At 34.9% G+C, this 24,137-nt stretch overlaps 1 protein-coding gene across 1 annotated transcript; it reads right to left on the bottom strand.

The window, feature by feature from the left end:
• Positions 1-3,176: 3,176 nt before the first annotated feature.
• tmem41ab (transmembrane protein 41ab) lies at positions 3,177-20,492 on the bottom strand. The gene is made up of 5 exons (XM_019086379.2): positions 20,190-20,492; positions 9,857-10,007; positions 6,562-6,723; positions 4,781-4,919; positions 3,177-4,539 (listed from the first exon to the last, which is right to left on the bottom strand). Exons 1-5 carry the CDS (start codon positions 20,342-20,344, stop codon positions 4,310-4,312), a joined length of 837 nt encoding a protein of 278 aa, XP_018941924.1. The 5' UTR covers positions 20,345-20,492; the 3' UTR covers positions 3,177-4,309.
• Positions 20,493-24,137: the final 3,645 nt, after the last annotated feature.

The raw sequence follows: 24,137 nt of genomic DNA, 5'->3' as shown, positions 1-24,137 counted from the left end.
AGGGTACCTCAATCTGATCTTTTCTCCCTTTTGCATATTTTGTATACCTTATAAAGCTCTCAAACTTGGAGCATTTTTTATTTTTCTAAATAAAAGTACAAGAAGGAAAAAAAGGGTTAGCGCAAGGCACCAACTTGGCCTGCTTGTTCTTGCGAAAGAGGTTTCAGAAACTGATTGTTGCTTTATGAACCGTTTGACTCAAATGGGCTCTTGAGGTCAATACAACTCTTGGGCAACTGAACGTTTGGGTTGACAGTACTTTGTTTCTTGCAGTTTATGTTTGAACCGAAATAATTGTTTTAACAGATATGTAGTGTCTAAGAATACATCTTAATCCAACCATATGCAGTGTTCTTCAGCCTGTATTTAGAAGGTTATCTTTGTTACTCTGTTACAAATGGCTCTGTAATTTTGCTCTGTTTTGGAGGTCATATGTGATGAGATGGCCAATAACAAGTCAGCTTTGAATTTGTTATTCTAACAGCATATTTGTGCAGTTTTATTATAGGAATAATCTCCTTTAGTTTACTGCTGAATGTTAGCATAACAATATTAAACACAATTGAATTTGATCCTTTCAGTTTGGGTTTCTGTAGTAAAATGTTGCTGTGTCAAATGGGAGGGATGTCCAGCGGTCTCAAGACCATCTCTTCTCATGTCATTTACAAAGAAAACATGTACATGAAACCTAGTCTTTGCCGTATTACTTCTGCAGCTTATTTCTGGGTGTTTGAGAAGCCTGTCCCTTATCTGATCCGCTCTTATAATAATGTCACACAATGTAAAAATGGGTAAACAAACTAATTTCAGATCTGGGCAAAAGGGGGACATGTTCCATTGGTATACTATTGGATTTTGCCAAGTGTGGGTGAGTTGGGGACAATAGGAGTGTGAGTCAACAATCATGAATACACATCTGTTTTTATGTTTTCTGGAAGGGTCACACTACCCTTCACATGAATATGAGCAATAAAGAGTCTTTAAAAAATGTTGTTGTTGTTTTCTTTATCTTTGTATCAATATATCAAGTTTACTTGTGTCATCAATAGCTTAAAGATTCTGTGGAAGCTTGTTTCCGCCAAAAAAAGGTTATTGATCAATGTTATCTCCCAATTTATATTTTCTTTTATATTTCACTTAAACAGTTTACTGTTACAGTTAAGCTTCTGTTTTTTTACTGTTTACCATAACTGTTTAGTTCAGTACACTTTAATTAAAACTCCAGTACACTTCTGCATGGGGCTGGGTGATATGAGCAAAAAATCATATCTCTGTATTTTTTGGCTGATTTGCGGTACACGGTAGCGTGTACATCTCAGTATTTTGTATTTGGATTAAACAAATAAAGTGAATTTAAGCATATAGGCAAATATGCGCAAAAAAAGGTTAAATTCACATTAAGTTGTAACATGGTAACATTTCAGTCTTAAAAAATTTTTAAAGCATAAGTTAACTAAACTAAAAATGAAAATAAAAAGCACAGACTAATTGAGTAAAGAGGCTATTTTGATTACCCCATTAAACTTTACAGTTAGTGATATCATACAAATACACTTAATTGTAGGTTTAAAATTCAACATGTCACATTTATTGTCCAACTACAAATATTTCAGCAAAATGTATATTTTAGTCAGAGTTATTTCGCTCCTATTTCATTGAGCGCTGTCTGTGTGGCTGTGGCGCTCGTTCTAAATGAAGTCGGTGGAGTTTAGCGGAGAATCGCAAAGCAAATGCTCATGCACTTCTGACAGCAAAATGGGAATATTTCCATGGTTTTTTTAACATTTACAGATGGAGAATATACCTGTGAAATGTAAGTCATGCATTAATTTTATGAGATAATTTTATCATCCTGAATGGCAAATTTTTCATTCATAAATATAAATTGTCAAAATGTCCTCCTTTATACAAGGTTTTCTCTGACAAACTCACTCTGTTAATGAAGTCTCTTAAAATTGTAAAAAAAATCAAAAGCTACCTCTATTGTAAGATATAATGAATCTGTATTTGGTGTCTTGTGAATGTCTCCTTTTACTATTTTTATTTTATTTTTTTTAAGTCTCTTAATTGTTTTTTTTTTTGATTTTGTTTTGTTTTTATTTTCTTGATTTTTTTTTTTTTATTTATCTTTGTTTTTTTTTTTTTTGATGATTTAATTAAAAAAAAAAAAAATAATAAAAAATTACAATACAGTCTATGGCCAAAATGCGTAGCCGCTACGCAAAATGCGTACAGGTTGGCAGGTCTGGAAATAGTTTGGCTAAATTTATTATGCTTTCAGCTGCCAATATGGTATGATTATATCACTAATTTCAGCAATTTTACCATGTATACATCCATTCCACATAATTTAACATATAGGTTACAATAAGATGTTAAATGGTTCAAATGTTTTTATTATTGAATTTAAACTGCACAAAACTTTTTAAGTATGTCTTAGTTGTAAAAACAGCAGTTATAACTTGGTTATAATATAATTATAACTTTCAAGCACTCAATCAGCAGTTTTTAATGCAAAAACTAAACCATAACAACTCATGTACACATTAAGACATTGATTCATTTTTCCATAAATGGCTTAAAACAGGACATCTACTGTAATGCAGTAATTACTTAATCAAGTAGCACATGTAGATGCAATTCATGAAACTGCAATGGAAATGCTTTATGTTTTTTAAAGGATACATAAATCGACCACAGAAACAGCACTAGAATTTAGAGTTTCTGTGACATGCTGATAATTGATACATTCATGGCACAGTCAACCACTAATGATCAGTACAAATGTGTAAAGTTTAAGCTGCATCTAAAGCTGAATGGATGAGATATATTTACAGAGATATATTTACACTGCTTCGGGTGTATGTTCATGGTGTGTGTGTGTGTGTGTGTGTGTGTGTGTGTGTGTTCACTGCTGTGTGTGTGCACTTTGGATAGGTTAAATGCAAAACACAAATTCTGAGTATGGGTCACCACACTTGGCTGTATGTCATGTCACTTTCACTTTCACTTCACTTGCACTAATGCTGAAAATTTAAATACACTGCATTAATACTGCCTTACTGTCCAAAACAAGTAATCAGTAATGTGTCATCAGTAGTTTTTTTTTTTGGTAGATAGAAGTAAATTTAAATACACTGCATTAATACTGCCTTACTGTCCAAAAGTAGTTTTTAGTGCCCTGAATGTACTGTGCAACACCAAAAGATTTAGTAAATGATCAGTGCACAAGTCTATAGTAACCTGCAAATAAAAGAACACCCTGATAGTAGGACACTTGAGGATAATGAATATAATGTCTAATAATCTTTAAAAAATGTCTTTAGTGATATGCACTTAATTTTTCAGCACAGAATAAGCTATTATTTGTGAATTTGCAAATCCTCTGATTCATTAGCTGGTATAGGTAATAAAAAGAAGAATAACAAGTGCAGTAATTGAAAAAAACTATTTGTGCTACAAACCAGTGTTTATAATTACTACATTCTGTTGAAATATTACAATAATGAAATAGCAGCCCTCGCACATTCAAGTTACAAATGGCTGCATCTCTTTTTAAGTTAAATAAAGTTGGAAACAGTATAAGTAAAACTGTAGTACTACTTTTAAATAAAAATATTTTTATGTAATTATTTTTTATGTGCAGAAAATACACAAAGTGTAAAAAGAGTGGTAATCTGCTATTGTTACCTTAGAGCTATTTACATGTTTTAGACCATAAAAAAATGGTATAAATTAATGTATTTCGGTTAATTGAGCAATATTAAATAATATTTTTGACTTGAATAAAATCAGATAATTAGATGTGATCATTTTAAGGTCACTATTTTATCAGTGTCCATTTAGGGGGGAAAGTAACTAATCATTAGTTCTATTTTGATAAAATGTGTAAAGACTCAAAAATACATGGAACTTACAGTTATTTACAGTTTCCACAACTAAATAAAGCCATAAACACACATAAAGCTACAAACAAACATGGTCACTAAACAACATTTTAAAACATACGTAAATATTTTTTGCTTCAGTAAAAAAACTTAAAGGCTAGGCCGTCAGATTCATTTTTTTCCTATATAATGAGGCAATGTCCAGTATTATATATGTAACGTCAGCAATCTGAGTGTGTTCTCTTTTAAGACATTAATAGTCTCTTCATTATAGACATTCAGTAATTAATATTTTCTATTTCTGTCCATGTCAGTTCCACTCTGCATTCAGACATTCATAACCAAATCCTCAGCTGTGACTCCAGACCGATGATCAGTCCCATATTAACAGGCTGCAGTCTCCTCTTCTGTGTGTCTTTGGTTCATCTAGTCTTGCGATCATTCAGGACCTTTTGGTGTCCATTGGGTTCCAGGCCATCAAGTTTGAGGTGGGCCTGACTATAGCGGCGGATCAGAGCTCCAGGAAGAAGAGCCACACATGCGATCAACAGGAGCTGAAACAGGGTCCTCCAAGAAAAGATGTCATCCAAAGAGTGGATCTCAGACAATATGGCACCCGTACGGACACAGATAAAATTATAAGGGATTAGACCTGGGAAGAAAATAAGCATTTAAGATCATGACGGTTGTTTTTCTCCAGAAGCTGTATTTTTACTTAATAATTGTTTAGATTCTGGCCACTTAAAAAGTATAGAAGGTCAAAATGGAATCATTAGGAAAATTTAGGGGGATAAAAAAATTGCAGAAAAATTGTAGAATTGCAGTGGATTGTAAGTACACCTATAACATAAAAAATGCATGAATGTATAACTGAAGATGTACTGTAAGCTCACCAATGAGGATGGAGAAAAAGAATATGGGGATGGGGATGTTGAGGATTGGAGAGGTGACATTCAGAAACCAGTTTGGTGTCATGGGAAAGAACCGCAGAAAGAGCAAGAAGAAGAACAAACTACTCCTGTTCTCTTCCACCTAACAGAGAGAGATTCATCATGTGCTCATGCTGCATTATGTTTCAACTACCAAGTACTATAATATGAAAATAATGATTATGATCAAGGTTGCCAAATTGAGCTACTTTTAAACATATTATATTTATAATCACAAAGAAGTATCCCTTAAAAGAAAAAAAAAAAAAATATATATATATATATATATATATATATATATATATATATATATATATATATATATATATATATATATATATATATATATACTTTGAGATAATTTTATTTGGTAAACTTAAGTTCAAGTATATTTTCCAAGTATACAGTATTCCATGTACTAAGTATACTAAAATCAATATAGTAGTATACTGCTTACTTATTCATTTAGCAGACTTGTAAGTGTACTGTTTCAATACTACTTTGTAAGTAAATTGGCCCACATTTAAGTTTATAAATGTATACTTTAGTGTACTTTAAGCATAATAAAAGTAAACTTTGAGTACACAAGTTTTTTTTCCTGTATTGTAAATATACTGTGAACTACAAGTGAACGTATTCAGTTATAATGCTAGTTTACTAGTTATATGCATCTATCCCACTAGTTTATAAAAGTACAAGTTTACTCTCTCAGTAAACAAATTAACAGAAATTCTAACAGTTTTTATGCTGCAGATTTCTTTATGTGTACTTAACATTTTATAGTTTACATGGAAAGAAATTAAATCGGCCAAATGTTTGTCTGTTTATATGGTGTCCAAAAAGATCAGGTTTAGTTTATAATTTATTGTTTATTTTATGTTTTCTATAGAATGCTGACTTGGGTTACACTTTATTTTAAGGTCTCTTTGTTACAGTGTAATTATATATTTAATTACTGAGTAATATTAATTCACTACATGTACTTACTATACGGTTAGGGTTTGGCTTAGGGTTACTTGCATGTAATTATGCATAATTTATTTTTATTATAATATTAAGTACATGTAACGTGTAACAAGGACACCTTAAAGTGTTACCCCGACTTGATATTTCATAAGTAACATAAGAATGAACTTACTTCATAAATCAAGCCACGTTGAATATAAGAACACTAATACTAAATTATACTTTTCTTAAATTAATCTCAAACTAAAGATTAGGCACAAGCATGTAGGCTACATAAATGTATAAGCAATAAAAAAGGTATATTAAGTATACCTATGATAAGTAGATAAACAGTAGACTGAAAGTATGCTATTATATTGTAGTTTAAAAGAAATATACTAGAAGCACACTTGAATAAACTTTTTTATATTAAGGCCTGTTCACACTAAGAACAATAACTATAAAGACAGCAAGAACTATAACTATATTAGCATCCACACTGAGGCACTAATGTGCTGCAAATACCTTGTTGGCCACTTTAAATGCTTGAGCTCTAAAGCATGGATTCAGGATTGATCATCAGCAGGAAAAAATAACTATGTAGTTCTATATTGTTACTCTATATTGTTGTGTTGTTATTGTCATAGTTGTGCTGTGGACTCTGCTATTCTTTATAATTTAGATGCACAGTATAAACAAACAAAATGCAAAGTCACACATATATTGACTGACAATTTTTTTAGAACATTCATTAATGGAAAATCCCTCTATCATGTGCCAAACACCCAGAGGTGACCCACCATTCTCTGCAGCATGGCCACCTTCTCAGGGAAGAGCCTGACGATGTGACATTTGCCAAATGTACGGGACAGCAGGTAGCAGTTGGTGGAACCCACAGTAGTCAAAGTGCAGGCAATGAGGAGTCCATGCCACGGCCCAAATAATGCTCCTGCCAACATGTTCTAGACACGACAAGAAAAATTGACAGTAAAGGCTTTTTTTATTAGGTAATCAGTCACATATTATATATAAATAACTGCACTGTTTGTATATACTGTATATTAAGCATCCCTTGTGAAAAAGAAGTAATTTTTAAAAAAATTGGTAACCTGTGGTTATTACACTAAGGAGCGCTTTCTGCCTGATTTAACCCATAAATATTTGCTTTGTTCATATAAATAATGTATATCTGTTCAGAAAATAATATTTATAAAATAATGATAAAATCAGTTAATTTAGTTATCATGTTTAGGCTACCCTTTCAGTGTAAAAATCAAAGTACTTGAAGTACTGTACTTAAAAATTTACATACTTTTAATGTATGGTAAAATTTGTTTTTCCATTTAAATGTAATGTTTTGGTTTAAATTTATATTAAATGCAATGAAGTGTTTTTGACTCTTGACCCTCTTAAATAAAACTCAAATAGTTAAAAACCATATAAAATATGGTTCAAGTGTACTGCTGAATGTATTGACAAGCATTTATGTTAAACTAAAATATACTTTAATGTCATGTTGACACTTGTGTCATGTATTTAAATTTTACATTTACATTTAGTCATTTAGCAGATGCTTTTATCCAAAGCAGATTACAAATGAGGACAAAGGAAGGAAATCAAAATCAACAAAAGAGCAATAATATGCAAGTGCTATAACAAGCCTCAGTTAGCCTAACGCAGTACACATAGCAAAGTTTTTTTTTATTATATAATGAATAAATAGAAAAACAGACAGAATAGAAAAGGAATAGAACAAGCTTGAACAAGCTTGTTAGGTAAAAAATGTTAGCCTGAATGCTAAGTCGCTTTGGATAAAAGCGTCTGCTAAATGTATAAATGTAAATGTAAGCTAGTGTTACAGGACTTTTTTGCTTTTTGTTAATTGTATAATAAATAAAAAGTAAACAAAATGGCCTAGGTAGGACACAAATAAGAATAGAGAAGTTTTTTTTTTTTTAAGAAAACAAGCAGTAAATGAATATAGAGTGCAATCTAAACAGAGCAATTTTTTTAAGAATAGAATTAGAATAGACAGTGCTAGAGTTAGAGGGTCAAATAAAGATGGAAGAGATGTGTTTTTAGCCGATTCTTGAAGATGGCTAAAGACTCAGCTGCTCAGATTGAGTTGGGCAGGTCATTCCACCAGGAGGGAACATTTAATTTAAAAGTCTGTGAAAGTGATTTTGTGCCTCTTTGGGATGGAACAATAAAGCAATGTGCAGAACTGAAGTTTCTAGAGGGTAGATTAGTCTGGAGAAATTAATTTAGGTAAATGGGTGCAAAGCAGAGGCGTGTCTACGTGGTGGCCAGGGGTGGCACCGGCCCCCCTGAAATTTGGCTGGCCACCCCAGGTGCCCCCCACCACAAGATGTCTTGCAATAGACTTGTTTTTAGTAAATTTCTAACTGCATCTGGCAGTGGCGGATCCTGGCATGTGTAGCTGCTTTCTTCTCCTCTTTATACTTAATTTTAGGCGGTTTCTACAGCTATAGATATCTATAGATATCGAGAGCGCATAATGTTACGTGATCCATGTAATGCGCGAGCACGAATCTCCACTCGCAAGTGGATTTCCTTCACTCACACAAAACTGGATGTGTGCTTTTAAATATACATTGTTCTTTTATGAATTGGCTCTGCTTTTGCTCAGAGATAACGTGTATGCTCAAACGTTCTTGCATCACTGAAGACTAGAAGCGCCTTTTTTCTAATTCAGTTGAGGAGTAGGCTTATCTCATTAAATGGAAGCAAGCTGATTATAGTCAGCCTTCTCTAGTTATTTATTTTATTAATAGCCTACTTATTTTAGTTAAGTGCTTAACTTATAAATATGCATTTATTCAATTGTTTTATTAAGTGCATTTGTATTTTGTTGTTTTTGTATATAGTTTTGCAATAAAAGCGTATTAACCAGGTTCCAGAAATAATCACTGAGGGTGCTTCTAAAAATAGTGAGGGTGCTCTAGCCTTAATGCCCATTTTCACATATTTTCTCCCGTCTATTGCTTTGGTCATCATTGTGTCAATCACTGCTACTTCGAGAGTGAATCCCACATAAATATGCAGATGTCATTCCCGAAACTTTGCAATGTGTGTGTGGCTGAAAAACAAAGTTCTACATTTTAAATGGATCATAGACTAGAAAGCTTGCAAAGAGTGCTCATTACCACTAAAAACCTGTCACTCTTTGTTTAGTGAGTGTATACACGATGTACTTTAACATACATCGTGCCACAAACCATAACCCCCCTGATCTTCCTGATGTTGAATAAAGCAAATCTGCAGGACCGGGTAGTTTTAGCCATGTCATCAATCACAACTCCAAGGTTTCTGGCTGTTTTTGAAGGAGTTATGGTTGATGTGCCTAACTGTATGGCGAAGATAGGTTTAATAAAATCAAAAGCAGTTCTTTCTTGGCAAGGTTTAGCTGAAGGTGATGGTCCTTCATCCAGCAAGAAAAGTCTGTTAGACAAGCTGAGATGTGAACAGATTTCATGGTTGGCATGGATGTGATGTAGATTGAGAAGAGAAGTGGTCCAAGAATTGAGCCCTGAGGCACTCCATTAGTTAGATGTTGGGACTTTGACACTGATTTTGATCTGAGAGGTAAGATTCAAACCACTGGAATGCGGTTATATATATTTATTACATATTTGTAATGATGTAGCCACAATTTAGTACCATTAGTACTATGTATGTTAGTCAGCACATCAGAATAAGTATACCTTAAAGCATTTTTAAAACGCATTTAAAACGAATTAAAATGTACTTGAAACTTAATTTGACATTATTACAAAGTACACTTTTTAAAATTAAGAAACTGTCATGAAAGTGTACTCTCTTTACACTTTGTGACCTTTCATTAATATATTAGTTGCATGTACGGTACAATTTATATACTTTTAAGAATTAAAACTACATTATAAGTGCACATTCAATTCAATTAAGCACACTTCTATGGGATTATGTCCAGGAAAGGAAACCTGATGTAAATGGCATTTAGAGAAACTGGTGATAAAGCTTTTATTTCAATCTAATGGCATGTTTTCAAGCAGGTCTACTAATAGTGTCACAGAGTAGACCACTGTTACCAACCAAAAAGGATGAGCCTGGAATGGCGAAGGACTGCTTGTAGAGGTAGGCACTGCAAAAGAGGATGAACACATATCCAGTGTGTTCTGTCTTATAGAACTGCAGCAGCTCAGCTAGTTCCCTCAACTCATCCAGATCAGATGGGAACTTCAACCTGGAGAAAATATAAGACATTGTGGGATCAGTAAAATAATGGCATTGAACTTGCAAGTCTCTCTTGTAATTTCTAACAGATTGGTGAGTGGCTGTCCTCTTCCTATCAACCCAATTGCATACCCTTACAAAAACCAGCAGAGACTGATATGATGGAGGAAGATGGTTATAATCAATATATTGAGTGGATACTGTGGGCTTTAAGGGATAGTTCACCCAAAAATTAAAATTTAATGTTTATCTGCTTACCCCCAAGGCATCCAAGATGTAGGTGACTTTGTTCACAGACTTATAAGTGCATTACCGCCACCTATCTCTCAAGTGGACCATTGACACTCCTGATTGAGATTATAGATAGAGTGTGAGAGATAGGTGGTGGTAATGCACTTATAAGTCTGCGATCTGCCATAAAGCAACAAGAAGAAGATGATGCAGGCTGCTGTGAAGCACGTTGACAAGAGTTGTAACAGTTCGGACATTGTGTGAATCAGAGGTAAAAAAAAGCGTTATAAATAATGTTCAATTTCTTGCACAGACCGATCGTTTTGTGTCTTTACACATCAATGTATCGTCACGAGCCACAGGGTTTAATTTTGATTTTTCTGTCCATATTTTTTTTCTCTCATAGATTCTGTGACCATTGCCGAGCACTGTACTGCTGAGAGACTGCAATGCCTGAAGCTAAAAATCATAATTTGTGTTCTTTTGAAGAAACAAAGTCATCTACATCTTGGATGCCCTGGGGGTAAGCAGATAAACATAAAATTTTCATTTTTGGGTGAATTAGCGCTTTAAGACTGTACCTAGTAAAAAGTAATGTATTTAAGCTGCTGGTTGTTTTTTTTGTCATGTCACTTGTGGGGTTCATGCTTGGTGGGGTGAGTTTGAGCATTGTGAGCTGGAATGTGTGTGTTGTTGTATTTTGCTCTGCTGTTTTGGTTCATTTTGCTTTGATGTATTGGAGGACCCCCTCGAAAACGAGATGTTTCATCTCAAGGGGTTAATCCTCGCAATAAAGATATGTTAATAAATAAATAATACATTTATTTCATACTAAGTATTGTTCAAATTATATTAAAGGGGTCATATGATGCGATTTCAATTTTTCCTTTCTCTTTGGAGTGTTACAAACTCTTGGTGAATAAAGAAGATCTGTTAAATGCAGAGCACAAATTCTGAGTATGGGTCACCATACTTGGCTGTATGTTACGTCACTTTAAAGTTGCAAAGACTAAAGTCTCAAATCCAAAGAGATATTCTTTATAAAAGTTAAGATTCAACCACGCCTACCTAAAATGGCTCATTCTAACATGCCCCCACATGTCTACGTCACGATGTGGCAAGTTTTGAATAATGCTGCCCAAATGTTCACGCAAAGAAAGAAGGCGTAACTTTTATTCTCGCTGTCGCCATGTTGTGGAGATGCTGTGTTTTGTTGTAAAAGCGAAACTACTATGTTTGGTTTTTCATTGATGTAGACATGTTGTGGTGATTGTTTGTTTTGTTTTTAAAGCGATGTTACTGTGTTTTTGAATATGTATATTCAGATGTGTGCAGTGGTCTTCCAAAAAAGGACACAACTAGAAATCGGGACAGTAGCCTACAATGCCGGTGTCTGTTTCTATTAAGTGGGGCAGTTCCAACTTTGCAGGGACAGTCTGGCACTTCTGACTCACAGCCTGTAAGTACGTTTTCATATGTAAAGGATTTGCCACTGATGATTCAAACACGAGTTTTGAGCAGTGTAGAGTAGAGCTTGTTGTTTGTCGTTTCTCTGATCACAAATGCAGACATGGATTTTTGTTTACGCAGCGCAATACGCAGCGCAATACACAACGCAACGCATGAAAAGACAGTATAAGTAATTATAATCAGTAATTATGTCACTGGATGCAACAAATGCCTCTTTTGTAATGCGTTTTACTGGTTTTGTCTCATTGCGCCGGGACACACGGCATCACAGTATGGTAAGGGCGTAACATTTCCATCACACGCTTGAGGCATTCAGCCAATCACAATGCACTAGATAGCTGACCAATCAGTGTACACCTCACTTTTCAGAACGATGAGCTTTGTAAAAATCGACATGTTTCAGAAAGGCGGGCATAGAGGAGAAACAATATTGTACAGTATGTGGAAAATAATGTGTGTTTTTTTTACCTTAAACCAAATACACAAAATAATGTTCTTTTTAGCAACGTCATATGACCCCTTTTACATGACTTATTTCTTGAGACTTACTGAAATAAAAAAATTAATTAGCTAAACTTTAATTGGTGTACTACTTGTGCACAATGCACATTTTATTATTATTACACAATATTAAGCCTATAATGTGTTTTGATGTCACTTTTGACAAGGATTGTATGACCTTTTAATGATATTAGCCTTTAAATGCAAGATATTTAAGTGTACCTAAAGTATCTTGCAATAGTTCCACTTTACTCTAGATTTAATAGTCACATGGAATTGATGTTGATGGTGTTGAAAGTATGCAGCCAAGCCATGATATCTGATTATTATTTAGTTTTGTGCAAACTTCATATAGCTAAAACCATCACTTCTACCACAAAAGACTGCTTTGTAAGTAATCTTCCTGATGTATGCCAATTCCTTAGCATATCCAAAACCTCAGAACAACTTGATGATGTAACAGAAACTATGGACTCTCTCTTTTCTAGCATTTTAAATACAGTTGCTGCTTTAGGCTTAAGGAAGATTAAAGAAAACAATCTGACACCGTGGTATAATGACCACATTCACACCCTAAAGAGAGCAGCCCGGAATATGGAGCGCAGCTGGAGGAAAACAAAACTAGAGGTATTTCATATTGTTTGGCAGGAAAGTAACCTATTCTACAGAAAAGCATTAAAAACTGCTAGATCTGATTACTTTTCATCACTTTTAGAAGAAAACAAACATAACCCCAGGTATTTATTCAATACAGTGGCTAAATTAATGAAAAAGAAAGCATCAACAAGTGTTGACATTTCCCAACAGCACAGCAGTAATGACTTTATGAACTACTTTACTTCTAAGATCGATACTATTAGAGATAAAATTGTAACCATGCAGCCGTCAGCTACAGTATCGCATCAGACAGTGCACAATAGATCCCCTGAGGAACAGTTCCACTCATTCTCTACTATTGTATAAACTTGTTAAATCATCTAAACCAACAATATGTATGTTAGACCCTATTCCATCTAAGCTCCTAAAAGAGGTGCTTCCAGAAGTCATAGATCCTCTTCTGGCTATTATTAATTTCTCATTGTCATTAGGATATGTCCCCAAAACCTTCAAACTGGCTGTTATTAAGCCTCTCATTAAAAAAACACAACTAGACCCCAAATAACTAGTTAATTACAGACCGATCTTGTATCTCCCTTTTTCTGTCCAAGATACTAGAAAAGGTAGTATCCTCACAATTATATTCCTTTTTAGAGAAAAATGGTATCTGTGAGGATTTCCAGTCAGGATTTAGATCGTATCATAGTACTGAGACTGCTCTCCTTAGAGTTACAAATGACCTGCTCTTATCATCTGATCATGGTTGTATCTCTCTATTAGTGCTATTGGATCTTAGCGGCGCGTTCGACACTATTGACCACAACATTCTTTTGCATAGAGTAGAAAACTTTGTTGGCATTAATGGAAGTGCATTAGCATGGTTCAAATCATACTTATATGACCGCCATCAATTCGTAGCAGTAAATGAAGAAGTATCATATACCTACAAGTGCAGTATGGAGTACCTCAAGGCTCAGTACTAGGGCCGTTACTCTTCTTGCTTTACATGTCGCCCTTGGGAGATATCATCAGGAAACACAGAGTTAGCTTTCACTGTTATGCTGATAATACTCAGCTCTATATTTCTACGCAGCCCGGTGAAACATACCAATTTGAAAAACTAACGGAATGCATAGTCGATATAAAAAGCTGGGTGATGAGTAATTTCTTACTGCTTAATTCTGAAAAAAAAACAGAGGTGTTAATTATAGGACCTAAAAACTCTGCATGTAATAACCTAGAAAGCTGTCTAAGACATGATGGCTGCTCTGTCAGTTCTTCGTCATCAGTGAGGAACCTAGGTGCGCTATTTGATAGCAATCTTTCCTTAGAAAGCCGCGTTTCTAGCAATTGTAAAACTGCATTTTTCCATCTCAAAAATATATCTAAATTATGGCCTATGCTCTCAATGTCAAATGCAGAAATGTTAATCCATGCGTTTATGAACTCAAGGATAGATTATTGTAATGCTTTATTGGGTGGTTGTTCTGCATGCTTAATAAGCAAACTCCAGCTAGTCCAAAATGCAGCAGCTAGAGTTTTTACTAGAACCAGGAAGTATGACCATATTAGTCCAGTTCTGTCAACACTGCACTGGCTCCCTATTAAATATTGTATAGATTTTAAAATCTTGCTTATCACTTATAAAGCCCTGAATGGTTTAGCACTTCAGTATTTGAATGAGCTCTTGTTACATTATAGTCCTTCACGTCCGCTGCATTCTCAAAACACTGGCAATTTGATAAAACCTAGAATATCAAAGTCCACTGCGGGCAGCAGATCCTTTTCCTGTTTAGCGCCTAAACTCTGGAATAACCTACCTAACATTGTTCGGGAGGCAGACACACTCTTGCAGTTTAAATCTAGATTAAAGACCCATCTCTTTAACCTGGCTTACACATAACACACTAATACGCTTCTAATATCCAAATCCTTTAAAGAATTTTTAGGCTGCATTAATTAGGTAAACTGGAACCGGGAACACTTTCCATAACACTCGTTGCACTTGCTACATCGTTAGAAGAATGGCATCTACGCTAATATTAGTCCATTTATCTCTTATTCCGAGGTCACCGTAGCCACCAGATCCAGTCTGTATTAAATGAAATTAAATAAAATTTATGCACTTAGCAGACGCTTTTATCCAAAGCGACTTACAGTGCATTCAGGCTATCAATTTTTACCTATCATGTGTTCCCAGGGAATCGAACCCCCAACCTTGCGCTTGTTAACGCAATGCTCTACTACTTGCGCTACAGGAACACTTACATATCCAGGTCAGATGGTCACTGCAGTCACCCGGATCCAGTACGTATCTAGGCCAGATGGTGGATCAGCACCTAGAAAGGACCTCTACAGCCCTGAATGTCAGCGGAGACCAGGACAACTAGATGAGCCCCAGATACAGACCCCCTGTAAAGACCATGTCTCAGACGACCACCGGGACAAGACCACAGGAACCAGTTGAGTCCTCTGCACATTCTGACTTTGCTGCAGCCTGGAATTGAACTGCTGGTTTTGTCTGGTCAGAGGAGAACTGGACTGAGTTTGGTTTCTCCCAAGGTTTTTTCTCCATTCTGTCACCGATGGAGTTTTGGTTCCTTGCCGCTGTTGCCTCTGACTTGCTTAGTTGGGGACACTTCATTTACAGCGATATCGTTGACTTGATTGCAAATGATTGGACAGATACTATTTAAACTGAAATGAGCTGCATGATGACATCACTGAATTCAATGATGAACTACCTTTAACTCTCATTTTGCATTATTGACACACTGTTTTCCTAATTAATGTTGTTCAGTTGCTTTGACACAATCCGTTTTGTTTAAAGCGCTATAAAAATAAAGGTGACTTTAGCACAATCAAATATACTTCAGTATATCTTTAGTCGGACTTCTGCACTGCTTCCGCACAATTAAAGTGCATTGAGTGTACATAAATATGTGTATATATTTGTAGTATACTTAGCATGAAATAAATGTATTTCAAATAAATTTTAGTATATTTATTTTTCACTGGGATAATGATCTGAAAAAGCCCACTGTTGCCCTCTGGTGAGATGCTGTGGTGACCTGCAACTGTTACTTTAAAGAGTTATCTCTACATGATTTAACCTACGTAATTTGGTGATATAAATTAATGTTTAGGTTGATTCAGTTATATTTACTTACCCTCATGCTTGCTCAAACCTGCATGACTTTGTTTCTTCTGTTAAACAAAGATACTTGAACAATGCTGAGAGCCAAACGATGGAGGTTTAGGATGACATGAGGGTAAGTAAATGATTAATTTTTAACAATCTAAATGTTTCATTGTTCCTTACATATTAAAATGTATTACATAAAAAATTTAAAAAGTACATGACCGTATAATTATATTAATAATTAGTAATTGGTATAAGTTGGTGTATTTAGGCTCAGTATTATTAAATAACATTTTTGACTTAAAGCCAGGTTACTTCCATTTTTAGGTTTGCATTTTTTTAAGTGCACAAAAGACTTGAAATCACTGAAAGGATTCTTGAAAACGGTTAAAGGTCCCTGATCAAGACACTAGCCTGTCAGCAAGATGAGACAGAAAGACCGAAATCTGCCCTCAGCATGTGTGAAGGAATGAAATATGATACACCAACTGGACAGAAATAGCCTCTCAGCTGTGGAAATACGCTAGTGTGTGTGTGTGTGGTTTGGCTGTACTCAATGGCCAGACTGTTTAAAAAATCTTCAAACACACCTAACATGATCATCAATAAATATGTGGATGTACCACAGACTGGATTTCTTGTGTGTTGCTCACCGGGCTCTTACAAGCAGTTGAATCTCATCTTGTGCAGTCGTGAGTAATCTAAGCTCCTTACTGCCATCCAGGGGGTAATTTGGGCACGCAATGGGGCAGTATTCCCCACCCATGTGCCAGAGGTTTTAATTTCACATACATACCCAGTGTGATGAATATAAACATGTGATATGCTCCATGCTGAGTGCACACTGAGTAGTTCCCACAAGTACAACAATATAAGAGCCTTCAGTGGACAAGACCGACCAGACAATAAACAAAACAGAGTCAATAATCAAAACTCTTTTTTGAAAAGTGCAGACATGTTCAGACTATTTAAGCCTATTCTTCTTAAAACAGCTGATATTTATGGCTATACCACTGTAAAACCTGATACATGCACATATATTAACACAAAATTTCCCTTCCCTTATAACCATGGGAATTCCCACCAAAAGATTCAAACAGCTAGAAGTACACAGGGCACAGCTGTCTCTGCCATCACAGCTGAACAACGTGAAAAACTTCATCTCAGACTCATCAGCAGATATTCTCCAGGGTACAGAGGAGTGAGTTAATCAAGACATGAACCAAGACATACAGGTCACAAGACACTATGGAAAGGTCAGATCTTTGGACGGAATGTGTTGATGGTAGACATACAGCAGATCAGTTGCCCAATTTGAAACTCCAGTGTACTTTCCACTGTTTTTGTTATTCTAAATATCTGGATGACTTCAGAAAGTGACATTTACTGTAAGCACACAGGGCTTTTGAGACCTCTCTCCTTTTTTTATTTGTGTGATTTATTTTAGCTTGTCATGTCAGACATGTGTCAAGTCAAGTCACCTTTATTTATATAGCACTTTTAACAATACAGATTGTGTCAAAGCAGCTGTACAGTATTAAATATGAAAATAGTGTCAATAATGCAAAAGGATAATAGCAAACACTCAATATTCAGTTAAAGGCAGTTCATCATTGAATTTAGTTATGTGTGTAAAGTGCTTTGTTTATTTTATTTGTTATATTTGTATTTAAGTCTGCTATGTAGATGGATATTAATTTTTAAAGTCTATTCAAGCCAGAGGAGACAGCGGCAAGGAGCCAAAACTCCATCGGGGGAGTGGGTATGTATATGTAACATGTCACATATGGACCCTCCAGATATCTCTTTCTTTCCCTCCTCCTCTATATTGCACATCTCAGCAAATTCAAGTGGTTTCAAGACACTCCAGAAGGCAGTTGTCTGATCTTATAACTGTCACCTCATACCCTCTGCCAGGCTCCAATTCTGAGACATGACTGCTAATGTTGATTTGCATTCAGAGCAGACAAAGTAATAATTAATGGAGAGTTTAATAAATAAATTAATAATTAAAATAATTATATAAAAAAATTATATGATAGGCTCCAGTGTCCCCTGGATTCTACAAAAAACAAGCAGTTTGGAAAGTGGATAGATATTTTTAAAGGAAAGCAAGGATGTATTAAATTAATCAAAAGTGAAAAGTTTTAAAAACAGTACTATATTCATGTATTTCCTAATAGTGGAACATGCCAGGGCTTTTGTTCATTTTCTAGTCAGTCTGATACACTGAATACTGTTGCACACATACATACTATACACATAAACTACTGTTAAGAGACTACAGGACCTACAGGACTATGGCTGGAACTAGGGGGTCTCAGAGTCCTTAATTCACTCATTGCATACAGTCACACACGCAAAGCAGACGATATCTGAGAATCAGATGCATAATTAGAACTGACTAAGGATCAGTTCCTTTAGGTGCCTGCCAAGGACACGAGAGGACGGATGAAACATTAAAGAAGAAAAAGAGTTTTGCTGCATGAAGCATCTATGATTTCCCACACCACACAGAGCTGCTCACATAGTATAAATTAACGCTGATGAAGAGAGAGAACAGGGCAAACAGGAGATGAGTGTTTGCCACCATCAGAGAATAACTGCCAAAGCTTCTCACTTTCTACAGTACAAATCCATCTCTCTCTCATTCTCTCTAATTTTATTTCTTATTCTTCCATTACTTCTTCTCAGAACTGAGATGAGGGTGTATATTATAATAAATAAACCAATACTGAGTCAAATAGACATTCAGGCAAATATGGAAGAATGTGAAATTAATGAAGATAGAGAGAACTAATAAAAAAGAGGGTGGGAGTTGTTCCACAGGTGAATGGGAGCACTGTCATAAACTGCACTGCAGATGCTTCTCTTAGAAACAGTGTGAACTTACTGCTACACTGTAACATGCATGAGTTTAATATGATGACTATGCATCATCCAATATATTATTAGTGGAAAAAACTGGAAACATTTTAAATTTCAGTTATAGCAAAAATTCCCCTATACCTTGGGCAAGAAGCACCCAGAACAAACATGTAATGTAAACACATCAAATATTCTATGTAAATCACAGTTTAGTTAAATAGTTGAATACATGACAGAAAAATCAAGTTACTGAATCCCAATCAAATAGATACATTTACAAGGTTAACTTATAAGTAATTCACATAGGCCTACATTTTTAATTAAGATATGTCATAACAGCAACAGACTATGAATTCAGATTAGACTTTGGTTATGGTTATGGTTATGCTATTTGCTATGTATATATATATATATATATATATATATATATATATATATATATATATATATATATATATATATATATATATATATATATATATATATATTATTATTTTGCCTGCTTAAAATTGCAAACTACAAATATACAGTTTAATATTATAAAAAAATATACAGTATGTATATATATACATATATATATATATACATACCGTATATTTTTTTATAATATTAAACTGTATATTTGTAGTTTGCAATTTTAAGCAGGCTTCTTACTGCAAAATAATAATAATAATAATAATAATAATAAAAATATTATATAGGCTAACCAATACAAATCTAAATGAATTTCCTGTCCACAGATCGTCATAAAAAACGGCACGAGCGAATCGTTTAGACAGGTCTTGTGATTCACAAAACTGATCTAAACGATTCGTTCATGAATCGGACTCGATCGTTCATATTTCTAGTGGGGTGCTTTCACTGAATCTTTAACTTAATAATATCAGTGATAGATGTGAACCTGTTCAACCAATTAAGTGTATCTATAGTCTGTAAAGTAATCTATTATATATAATATATATATATATATATATATATATATATATATATATATATATATATAATATATATATATTTATTTATATATATATAAGATCCGATTAAAAATAGCGGTTCATTTATAAATCTCAAGTAGCCCACGAAACATCAATATCTACCAAGTTTAACCTTTAATTTAATTTAATTTAATTTAATTTAATTTAATTTATGTATGTTGTGTAGCTATGATTACCTGAAATAATTTCCCGTTTTTTCATTTGTTGTGTACACATAGGATTATTAAAATAACATATTCAGATGTTTAGCTTACCTGTAGCTAGTGTGTTAATAAAACAAAACTTTAACAGAATTTTACAGTTAAAAGAGAGTTCATTCTGTTACTAACAATAACATAAGTAGGAATAGCTCACAAAACAAAACAAAGTACCGCATATATGAATCTACCTAAGTTCTTCCTCCTGCGGTTCATCGGCGTTGTGTTCAGGTTGAGCGTCGTGAAGGCGCGCGGCACGCGGACCCGGCGGCAGGAACGCAGACAGCAGATACAAGTAAAAAGTTGCCGCGGCCACCAAGGCAATTAAACCCCAGACTGAGCGCATAGTCCCGGACTAGGTCTGTCTAAAAACGACACTGTTGCTCTTGCTGCTACACCTGTTAAATAGCAGATCCGGTTAGTGGGCAGTTTATACATGTTACGTCTCCAGCCCATGCAAGTACGTGGACCTACTGTATTGCAACAATGTGAGTCAGTGAAGCCCCTCATGAGGGTGGACCCTCATGTCACATGAGACCCCCAATAATATGAGTCCATGGTGTGGGCACTGTGGGAAAAGTATGTGTAACTTTAAAAAACACGAACTTTATTGAACCCCTATGTAACAAAATACAGTATTATTATTAGAGGCTACATCAGTGTTGTCAGTGCGTCGTTTTCAGAGCTGCAGAATAATTTACTCACGTGGCATCCAAAAATGAAACTGCACCATGGTTTTTAAGTTACTATATTTATAAGGCATGAGCAAGTCATTATCTCATAAAAACAGTAAGTTCACTGTCTTACTCTGTATTTACTTATTTATAAGTCAAATGCACATATTTACTTGTGAGCAGGACGGTGTAGTTCAAAGCTTAGTATTTTTTTATTGAAAGAACTAATAGAAAAAAGAGCTGCTGAAAAAGGCCACCACGATTTCAATAAAATACTGAAAATTTAAGTAAGGAATAATTGACAACGGGCCGGAGTCAATTATTCCGCTTATATTACGGTTAGCTACCACACCTCAAGACATCGATCAGATGATATATTTAAAGGAATTCGTCCGGTTTTTGTGCCTAAATCACTATTGTGAGTAGGATTATTTCTTCCGCAGGTCATCCTACGCCTCTTTTGCTGGTTCCAAAACGTCATTTTAAAGCTGTTAATGGAGGCTCGATAGCATTCTACTGCAGTTATTAATGAAGTTATTAGAAAGAGAGCGAGAGCGACAGAGACACACACACACACACACACACACACACACACAGAGAGAGAGAGAGAGAGAGAGAGAGAGAGAATCAGGCTAATGTACCTCTGTGCGTCTCTGCTGCAGCGTCTCTAAACAGCGCGGTTATTACATCGCTAGTGAGAAATGCCATGTGTATTTACGTTCATAAAATCGTCTGTCGTGTTGTTGTTTTTGTTAGTCCTGTAACTTATTACAGTTTTACTATGCGAAGCGATATGGAACTGTAATGCGGTCAGGAGAGCTGCCTGGAACTACGTTCGCCGTACTTTCCCAGAACTGCACACCTCAGAATGTTCGTCAGCCAATCAGATTCAAGCATTCAACGGCCCCGTAGTATAACAAAATTTATACACCACAGTTAATATGTACACTAATGCACTAAAGAATGTAATATGAAGTATCAAAGTCAGATGTGCAGCTATCACATTTTACAATCTGATCATGCAAAGGGAATTATTTTCTCTATATTAAAATACAAGATGTTAGGAATAGCCTAAGTAGTACTATAAATAAAAATAAAAAAAAGATTATGGTTATAAAAGTATGAGACTCTAAAAATGTTAAGAACTTCTAGCAATGAAAGAATACAATTTAAAAAGTGGAATGAGCACTGTAAATAAGAAACATAATTGGGTTTACTCAAATTAGTTTATTGTTATAAACTTATTTTGACAGCATAGAACCAGTTTTACTCAGATAAAGTGAAAATTGAGAAAAAGGATCTTATACTGACTGATACAAGGTATTTCATTACCTTGTACTGTAAATGTATGCCAGTCTTTGTTTTTTCTACCTTTTTCAAAAGTTTTGCACTCTTGGGGCAACAACCTCGTTCTCATGTCTTTTAGTGGAGGACAACAAAAGTTTGTTCTATTTTGCTACCACATGATGGCAGAGTTGCCTTCATAATCAAAAGCCCAAACAGTTTTCAACACAGGGAGGTTTTGGAAAGATTTGTACTTATTAACTTTTAATTAACTTTACATTTTATAACTTCTGTTTAATAGACAATTAGCTTACCCAAACTGTTGCTCAGTTATAAAGATATGAAATATGAAAAGTGATCTTAGTAAGACAAGCTGCGTCTAAAATCTCATACTGTGTGAATGTGTGTAGTATGAATTAAATTTGGACAATCTACATCCATCATGTTGTCATTGTCATGTGACACAGCGTCAGTTGTACTGCTTGCTTCACTTTCATTCACAAATCCTCCCCTGTGGCCTAATGGGACAGTAAGTATCCATCAGATATGCATTTCAGAATCTCACCAGAAATAGCTGATGACTTTCCAACTACTGTTTTATGAATACCCTGAATTTTTGACATACTAATCTCTCCACATACTGTTTTTCGCCTACTAGTATGGAAGTGGGCATATTTTGACTCAGTGATGCTGTGATTTCAACAAGTAGTACATGACCTTGGATCAAGATCCTTGAGTAATAATATTCCTTTAAGGTTTTAGGTTTTGTGTTGAAGCTGTAGTTAGAGCTTCTGATCAACCAATAATTCTAATTTCACAGGCTATTGATGTTTAGGGTGCATTTAGGGTAAGGGAGAAGAACTATGCTAGGAATATGTTTGTTTGACAGCAATATGTTGATTCAAAAAGGCCTTGGCCCTAAATGAACGAGAGACTTTTAAATGTTTAATTAATGTTCCTCTTGAGACAGCTGTTTCATCATCAAAGATTAAAATAACCTTCCCAAAATACTGCAGAGGCAGATTCATTGATAAAATTCTGCTGAGTGTGTTTCCATGTTTTCACGATTGGTTGAGGATCTACCGATTTGTATTGTGTGGAACATCTCTAATCAGCTGAACCCGTTCATTGATGGGTAGTTTAAATGCACATGGTGGTTTCGGGAGTTCGTAGCGGGATCGCGAATCATTTGAGTAATTTCGAGAGTTCGTAGAGGTTAGGGAACACACACACACACACACACACACACACACACAGCAGGCTGTGCTGGATACAGAGTGGATTTATTGAGTTCTCTTTGTACTCACAAGTTTGTCATTGATATTAATCAGTGACACAAAAGAAAAACTGTGAGATTGCAGTTTAAGGAGTAACTCAGAAGGAATTATTCAGAATAAAGAATTATTCCACAACTTTTCTAGGAAAGAGAGTGATGGTGTTATTGCTTGTCCGAGTCTGTGCGAATGTGATGTAAGATATGAGCATGATGCCTTTCACACAGATTAGAGAGAGAGAGCAGAAGATGAAGGGATTTAGATGCGATTAAAGAGAGATAGGTGCACTCTCAGCTCATTTTGACTGTCCTCTTTACAGGGCACAGTTACCTTTAAAGGACATATAAAGCAGGAGGCTGTCAGACAGACAGACAGAGGGAATGCTGATAGATAAAGGCAAGGAAGAAAAAAGAAAATATAAAAAAGAGATCTTTTATTAATGATTCTTTAAAAAAGACAAGTGGAATTACTCATCTTACAGAATTTGTTCATCCAAAAATAAAAATGATGTTGTTATTAATTCACATTCATGACATTCACCTTCAGACATTATTTCGTATATGGGTTAATATTTTAAAATGTATGCAAAAGCACCATAAATTGTTGTCTATACTGAACTGAATGGAGCTGTAATGAAACTGTTGCCTATTTAGAGCTGCTTATCGCCAGAATTTTGGATTTGCTTCATAAATGTTTGCATCATTGTTTATGCTATTTTCCTGTTTAATACTGTAAAGCTGCTTTAAAGCTATCTGTTTTGTATAAAATGCTATACAAAAAAAAAACTGACTTGCCTTGACATAGAATTAACATGCTATACTCTGTCTTGTGAAGTCACATAAAACATTTGTGTGTGAAACAGACCCAGATTCAAGTCATTATTCACTGATAACCTTCACTGCCACTG

Source organism: Cyprinus carpio, chromosome B1 (genome assembly GCF_018340385.1).
Source record: "Cyprinus carpio isolate SPL01 chromosome B1, ASM1834038v1, whole genome shotgun sequence".
Classification (NCBI taxonomy): Eukaryota; Metazoa; Chordata; class Actinopteri; order Cypriniformes; family Cyprinidae; genus Cyprinus; species Cyprinus carpio.
The sequence above is the reverse complement of the archived record's forward strand: the minus strand, read 5'-3'. Positions and strand labels throughout refer to the sequence as shown.